The sequence below is a fragment of the Nicotiana tabacum genome, chromosome 1 (assembly GCF_000715075.1).
Source record: "Nicotiana tabacum cultivar K326 chromosome 1, ASM71507v2, whole genome shotgun sequence".
Classification (NCBI taxonomy): domain Eukaryota; kingdom Viridiplantae; phylum Streptophyta; class Magnoliopsida; order Solanales; family Solanaceae; genus Nicotiana; species Nicotiana tabacum.
The window spans coordinates 178,273,970-178,281,620 of record NC_134080.1 but is presented as its reverse complement, the minus strand read 5'-3'; the positions used below and the strand labels follow the sequence as shown (position 1 = coordinate 178,281,620).

Genomic DNA, 7,651 nt, shown 5'->3' with positions numbered 1-7,651 from the left:
AGCAACGTGTTCCTATTTCTCGGGTCCGGGCAAAAGAATAATATTCGGGTTCAAACTACCCGGTTTTAGGCCTAATTTTCGGACTTAGCCCATAATAAACCGTGTCCAGGACACGTGGAGAACCCCACCACGCGTGGGGGACATATGCCTCGAACCCCACCACGCGTGGGGCTCATTTTCATGGGCATTCCAATACAAAACACGGACGAAAGCCAACAGAAAAGGAGATTTTTTCGGATTTGAAAAAGAGGAACTACTGTTCATCGTCTTCTTCTTCAACAAGAAGAAGAAGAAGCCCTAGCAGCTCCCTCCGTGAACAACCACACAGCCTTCCGTTCATCTCCCTGTCACCACCAAACAGACCCCAAACCATCGACAACCTCCCAGCTGCCCAAACGACCACTGTTCCTCCGTCTTCTTCAAAAAACCCGTCCAAAAACCCTACTGCGTCGTCAACTGAACCGGTCACACCCCCACGTCCACTGCTATCACGCAGCAGCTGTTGCTTCCTCGCCGGAACAGCTGCAGCATCAACGACCCTACTGACCACGACCAACAGCTCCCCCCTCATCGTCCAAACACCACCACCCTATTGTCCAAACCGCCATAACCCAGCCGGACGAGCAGCAGCTGTTGCTGCTGTGTCGTCACTGTCCGTCGCGCCACCAACTCCCTCCATCCCGTTCAGCTTCCCCTACTCACCCGTCGTCAAACTCCACCAGTCGAAAACGCAACCATCAAACCTCCGTTCATACCCCAGCCCGGCGAGCAGCGCTATCGCGGCTGCTGCATTGCGTCGTCCAACCCTTCATGTCCAAACGATCACCTGGAAACGTCAACAGCAGCCATGACCCATCCTCCGTCCCTTCGCATTCGAGTCTATGGTGCGAGCTATTCCGTTTGAGCTTTGATAACTGTTTCTATGGCTTCCCGTTTGAAGTCCGTTCGAGTGCCGATGTGAGGTTCTAGTTCGTTGGTTTCGTTTGCTGTCATCTCGCTGACTATGGTTCCGTTTCGGTTCGATAAATGAATTGTAAACCTCCAGCAGTGTTTGTCATTAGAGGTTAGTTTCTAATCTTTATTTGAGTAGATATCGGTTACTATCATGTCCGAGCTCAAATACATGTTATGATGAAATTTTTGTTTAAATCTATCGAGCTTTAGTTTTTTTTTGTGTTTATGCTACTGCTATCTCAAATTGGCGTGCTAGACGAAAAGTTGTGCAAGAAGTTTTTTTTTTTTTTTCATGATCGTGACTAATTTGCCGAATTTGTAGCCGGATTGATTTAATAAGTCCTATCATGATTTTGCTAGTCATTATTCTGTTGGTTGCCACATGGGTTAGTTCTAACGTATGCTCATAATTAATTATAGTTGGTCAAGCTTAAAACACTCTCTATTAGCCATACATCCTACTAGCCATCCATTGTTAAATTAATGAATTAGTATTTCCTTTTAGAGACAAACAAATTAGCGAATTGTAGTTGGTTTAGGCTTACCCTTTTTATATATATAATAAAAAAAAAACAATAATAAAAATGAGACGAGCCTCGCCAAATGAAAACGCACAAATTGCGGGGCCCTCTAAATGTATGTATTAAACACTTAGATTCCGGGACGGGCCGTTTAGAAATTTCACGGCCCCACCTAAAATAATAATGCGCTAGTTGCTTTAGGCGCGCCTTTAATAATGTTATCTCCCTAAACTCGGGTGCACACTTATGTGACCCAAATCCAAATCTCAACGGAGTCGAAATATGTCTTTAGTCACGGGTGCATTGATTGTGGCGTGGCCCGAGATGCATTTCCATGACGTTGTAAATTCCTTTTAATAATAAATGAGACGAGCCTCGACAAACAAAAATGTAGAAGCTGCGGGGCCCTCTAAATGCATATATATTAAAAATACTTAGAATTCGGGACATGCCGTTTAGCAAATTTTACGGCCTTCCCCAAAATAACAATGCGTTAGTTGCCTTAGGCGCGTCTTAATAATTTATTTTTCTTAATTCGGGTGCACATTTATGTGACCCAAATCCAAATCTCAACCGAGTCGAGATATGTCAATAACCACGGGTGCATTGATGTAACGTGGTTCGAGACATGTTTTCACGATATTGCAAGTCCTATAAAAATAACAGTGAATGATAAAAGCGGTTAAAAGATAAAATTTGCACATAAGTTCATATTGTATTAAAAATTAGATAAATAAGCCAAATATAACAGTTGAGCGACCGTGCTAGAACCACGGAACTCGGGAATGCCTAACACCTTCTCCCGGGTTAACAGAATTCCTTATCTAGATTTCTGGTACGCAGACTGTAATATAGAGTCATTATTTTCCTCGATTCGGGATTAAAATTGGTGACTTGGGACACCCTAAATCTCCCAAGTGGCGACTCTGAAATAAACAAATAAATCTCATTTCGATTGTCCTTTAATTGGAAAAAACTCCCCTGCGCCCCGCGGGCGCGGGAAAAGGAGGTGTGACACCCTACACAACGTTGTTGACAATTAAAAAAGATTTTTAACATGGAATTTGTGAGACTAAAAACAAAGTGGTAAACAAATTTTTAGGGTTACGTACATTTTTGGAAGTTGTGCTATTGTCTTGGAGATTATAGTTTTCTTTTACAGCAAACTTAAATAGTGTGGTGAATATTAAAAGAAATTAAGATATATAGGAAATGGAGCTTCAGCAGCTAGTGAATCATGAGATGCAACATAGTTATAATACCAACAACAGCAACAATAGCGCAATTGCCAACTCTTTAACGCAAGAATTTGTGCATGAATCGAGTAGTCATCAAGGACCATCTTTTGATCAATCAAATTGGGGAGATATAAGTTTTCCTCAGTTCCATCATCAATTAGAGGATCATCATTTTCAAGCTCCATTGCATACCGATATGTTTCCTTTACACATGACTTGTTCATTTTCCTTCACAAACACAACTCATATATCTTCAGATGCCATAAGGGACTTACATACAGCGGATGGTGCCTCAACTTCAACTGCAATCTATGGTCCTTCTTTATTTCCTTTGAATCTTCCCCCAAATTCCCCTTTAATCAGAGAATTAGTCCATTCAACTTTTGGCTCTCTTTTTAATGGTATGGATACAGAAGTGAGTGGTGATTTATACCAAGATGCAGGGGAAGGAAAAAGTCGTTTCGATAATGGAATTTTTGAGTTTTCTGCAGATACGAGTTGTATGACAAAAGATAGGGAAAATAAAGAGATCAAGCATTTTGCTGCTGATAGGCAAAAGAGGGTGCATCTGAATGACAAGTACAAAGCTTTGAGAAGTTTGGTCCCTAACCCCACCAAGGTATTCATTCTTTCTTTTTTTTCAGAATCATCATTTGGATTCTTGAATTTGGTGTTGAGCATTGAGATTACATATTCGATTTGTTGTTTGATTATAAATATATATTGGAAGTTAATACTTGTTACTTGATCCAGTTATTGTTGCTTGTTTTTCTGAAGTTAATAGAGCCAACCCACAGTAGCTAAATCCTAGATTCGTTTACCAACATCAGAGTTCCAATATTTGCTTAGATAAAGTAGTGATCAACTAGATTCGTTTTATCTAGTATGACATTTTCAAAAATTTTGTTAATACAAGAATGATAGAGCATCAATTGTGGGGGATGCTATTATGTACATCAATGAGCTGAAGAGGACAGTAAATGAGCTCAAAATTCTGGTGGACAAGAAAATGTGCTGCAGAGACAGAATCAAGAGGCAAAAGAGCGGTCCCATGAATAGTGCTGATGTGAAGCTTAGGAATGAAGTTGATCGATCTTCATTAAGAAGCTCGTGGCTTCAGAGGAAGACCACCAATACTAATGAAGTTGATCGATCTTCATTAAGAAGCTCGTGGCTTCAGAGGAAGACCACCAATACTGAAGTTGATGTCCGGATCGTGGACGATGAAGTCACTGTCAAACTTGTCCAGCCGAAGAGAATCAATTGTCTTCTCTTTGTATCTAAGGTCCTAGATGACCTTCAACTGGATCTTCACCATGTTGCTGGCGGACTTATTGGCGATTGTTACAGCTTTTTGTTTAACTCCAAGGTTGTCATTTGATCTCCATTTTTTGCGTTTCAATATTATGGTATTATATCTATGTAATTGTATCAAATCTTGCAGATTTGTGAAGGATCTACAGTGTATGCAATTGCTATAGCAAACAAGCTCATTGAGATTGTGGATACTGAAATTTCACCATGTAATACCACTTCTACTCCTTTACAAGGTAATTTTCTTTCTGCCCTGGCTAAATTTTGATTTACCTGCAGTATCAAAGTACACCTAAAAATCAAAAGCCAATCATATGTCTGCATGGAAATACGACTACTTTGAGTATGTTTTTGCAGTCTCAACAAGTTATTCTAGTGGACCAGACTTATATTAAAGCATCACCAAGAGAATTCAAAAGAACCAGTTAAGATTTCAGAGCTTCGAGTTTCTATTTTGAGTTTAAGTTCTATATTCTGGTGGTATAAAAATTTTCACTCAATTAACTATAGGTTAAATCTTTATGATAAACATTAATCCGCAACCTGATAAATGGTAAATAACTTGCTATAATACACTGATCATAAAATATTCTGTTGCGGAGCAAATATGACATTATATTTCATATTGTTAAGTGTTTGTCCAGATTTTCTTACCATAATTGGTTTTCCTATCTCATGAAGGAAAGGACAACACATTATACCATAATTGGGTTTTTCTTTTCCTAAAAGGAAAATATAATTTTCCGTATTTGGCTAGTCCCTTTTCTTATAGGAAAAAGTTTGGAGTTCTATAAATTGAAAATCCATCATTCTCATTGAGTAACATCCACAATGTAGCTATATGGGGTTTGAGAGTCGTTTTTAGGAGGAGAACTTTACGGGACACGTGTTAGTGTGTCACTTTTGTTTGCTTTTTCGTGATGTTGTTCTCTCGATATTTTGTACTCTCTTCTTATATAGTAGATTGCTCATCTCCGCCGTGGACGTAGGTCAATTGACCGAACCATGTTAAATGTTTGTGTCTCTTTTGGTATATTTCTCTTTTATTGTCTGCCAGACCGCACTTTGTGGGATTTTACTAGGTGATTATTGTTGTTGTCTGATTTATCGCTGTTCAAGGTTTGCGTTACTAGCTTCCGCATGACACCTGATTATTTCGATCATAACACATATTACTTTCATCGAGCACTTGGATTTAAATCTTTTACTTGTATATCATCTTGCCAAAGTTAATTAAAAGAAAGAAAAAAGACAGATTATATGCATAATGCATGGTTTATCTTGATTTCCCACGTTTTGGTTTATCATTTTTTATGTAGTAATAAATATTGCGCTTGTCTATGGTTTTGCATGCAGATTGTCAGAGGCTTCTATACAAATGAAACCTTAGGTTGTTGAAGTTTGGCAAATTTGTCCCACATTGGTGGGCTCTTGAACTTTGTGTTGGATTTTTCCCCTATAAAAGAAAACCTAATGTTTATGATTTAAATACACCTCTCATTTGCCTTCTCATCTGTTTAAGGCATTTGTATCTTCTCTCTTTAGTATTATTTCACTTGTATTTTTGGAGTGAAATAAAATATTGGTTGTGTCCGAGGAGTAGGCAAAATTAGCCGAACCTCGTAAATTCTGGTGTTCCCTTTATTGTTGCTTTATTGTCTTATTTATTATTTGGTGGCTGTCATAATTTTTGGTATAGTAGTTGTGACTTATTCACACTATATACATTTGGCTTCCGCAACAATTGGTATCAGAGCCAAGGTATTGTCTAAGTATGCTATGTGGTTGCAGCATAGTCTGATCTTCTACATCAGAAAAGATTTATCTTGGTAACTGAGTCAAGGTTCTGTCTGAGTATGCTCTGTGGTTGCAGCTTAGTCTGATCTTCCACACCAGAAAGGAAATAATCTTGATTTGTGTCGTCAGCTATTAAATAATATTTGTGTCAAAGATGGGAGACAATAAACAAGAAGAATCTACATCAAGTGTCAACAATACGTCATCATTGGCATCTTCGCTTATGACAAGAATTGTGTCAAATGCGAAATTTGCGGTCGAAATATTTGACGGGTCCGGACATTTTGGGATGTGGCAAGGCGAGGTTCTAGATGTCCTTTTTCAACAAGGGCTAGATTTGGCCATTGAAGAAAAGAAACCAGATGTTATTGGAGAAGAAGATTGGAGAATTATCAACCGTGTTGCTTGTGGTACTATTCGATCCTACCTTGCTAGAGAGCAGAAATATCCATACACAAATGAAACTTCTGCAAGTAAATTATGGAAAGCACTGGAGGATAAATTTTTGAAGAAAAACAGTCAAAATAAATTGTACATGAAGAAGAGACTGTTTCACTTCACCTATGTTCCTGGTACCACGATGAATGAACATATCACCAGTTTCAATAAGTTGGTCACAGATTTGCAAAATATGGATACAACTTATGATGATGGTGACTTGGCCTTAATGTTGTTGGCGTCACTTCCTGATGAGTACGAGCACCTTGAAACTACTCTACTCCATGGAAATGACGAAATTTCTCTCAGAGAAGTTTGTTCGGCTTTGTACAGCTATGAACAAAGAAAGCGAGAAAAACAAAAGGGCGGAGAAGGAGAAGCACTGTTTGTGAGGGGTCGTCCTCAAAATCAAACGAGGACAAAGAAGGGAAGATCCAAGTCAAGATCCAGACCCAGCAAAGATGAATATGCCTTTTGTCGAGAAAAAGGGCACTGGAAGAAAGACTGTCCGAAGTTGAAGAATAAGGCCAAACATAACAATGGAAAGGCCATTATGGATTCAAATGTAGCTGATTGTGATGATTCAGACTTCTCATTAGTTACAACAGAGTCATCAACATCATCAGACATATGGTTGATGGACTCGGCTTGTAGCTATCATATGTGTCCCAACAGGGACTGGTTCGTGGAATTTCAAGAAGGAGAATATGGAGTCGTCCACACAGCGGATAACAGCCCTCTTACCTCATATGGCATTGGTTCAATACGATTAAAGAACCATGATGGAATGATCAGAACATTGACAGATGTTCGATATGTACCGGATTTGAAGAAAAATCTCATCTCTGTGGGAGCCCTAGAATCAAAAGGGTTCAAAATCATTGCAGAAAATGGAGTGATGAGAGTATGCTCCGGTACACTAGTGGTAATGAATGCTAATCGGAAGAACAATAATATGTACCGCTATCGTGGAAGTACAATTATTGGGACAACGACAGTGACATCCAGTGATGACAAAGAAGCAGAAGCAACCAAGCTATGGCACATGCGCTTGGGACATGCTGGGGGAAAATCCTTGAAAACTCTATCAGATCAAGGATTGTTAAAAGGAGTCAAGGCTTGCAACTTGGAGTTTTGTGAGCATTGTGTTAAAGGAAAACAGACAAGGGTTAAATTTGGTACAACGATCCATAATACTAAAGGCATTTTGGATTATGTACACTCTGATGTTTGGGGTCCTTCCAAAACACCTTCATTGGGTGGGAAGCACTATTTTGTAACCTTTGTTGATGATTTTTTCCGAAGAGTATGGGTGTATACAATGAAGAGCAAAGATGAAGTGTTGGAAATTTTTCTCAAATGGAAGATGATGGTGGAGAATCAAACAGG

The 7,651-nt window shown here is 39.1% G+C and overlaps 1 protein-coding gene across 3 annotated transcripts; it reads left to right on the top strand.

The window, feature by feature from the left end:
* The first annotated feature begins 247 nt into the window (after positions 1-247).
* Positions 248-6,992, top strand: LOC107791312 (transcription factor bHLH91-like). 3 transcript variants are annotated; one of them, XR_012710464.1, is made up of 5 exons: positions 248-1,063; positions 3,205-3,332; positions 3,630-4,082; positions 4,158-4,451; positions 5,384-6,992. XR_012710464.1 is itself a non-coding variant. In XM_016613349.2 (4 exons), exons 1-4 carry the CDS (start codon positions 2,688-2,690, stop codon positions 5,407-5,409), a joined length of 1,230 nt encoding a protein of 409 aa, XP_016468835.2. In that variant the 5' UTR covers positions 1,601-2,687; the 3' UTR covers positions 5,410-6,992. The 3 variants fall into 3 exon arrangements, 1 of the variants encoding a protein (XP_016468835.2); XR_012710458.1 differs by lacking the exon at positions 248-1,063 and having other exon boundaries at positions 1,600-3,332; XM_016613349.2 differs by lacking the exon at positions 248-1,063 and having other exon boundaries at positions 1,601-3,332; positions 4,158-4,263.
* The last annotated feature ends 659 nt before the right edge of the window (positions 6,993-7,651 follow it).

What these genes read in the sequence shown, in the direction of transcription:
- LOC107791312 (XM_016613349.2), top strand. Translation starts at nt 2,688, where the DNA reads ATGGAGCTTCAGCAGCTAGTGAATCATGAGATGCAACATAGTTATAAT. An exon ending in TGGTCCCTAACCCCACCAAG is followed by an intron (nt 3,333 to 3,629) that starts GTATTCATTCTT and finishes TGTTAATACAAG; the next exon opens with AATGATAGAGCATCAATTGT. An exon ending in GCTTTTTGTTTAACTCCAAG is followed by an intron (nt 4,083 to 4,157) that starts GTTGTCATTTGA and finishes CAAATCTTGCAG; the next exon opens with ATTTGTGAAGGATCTACAGT.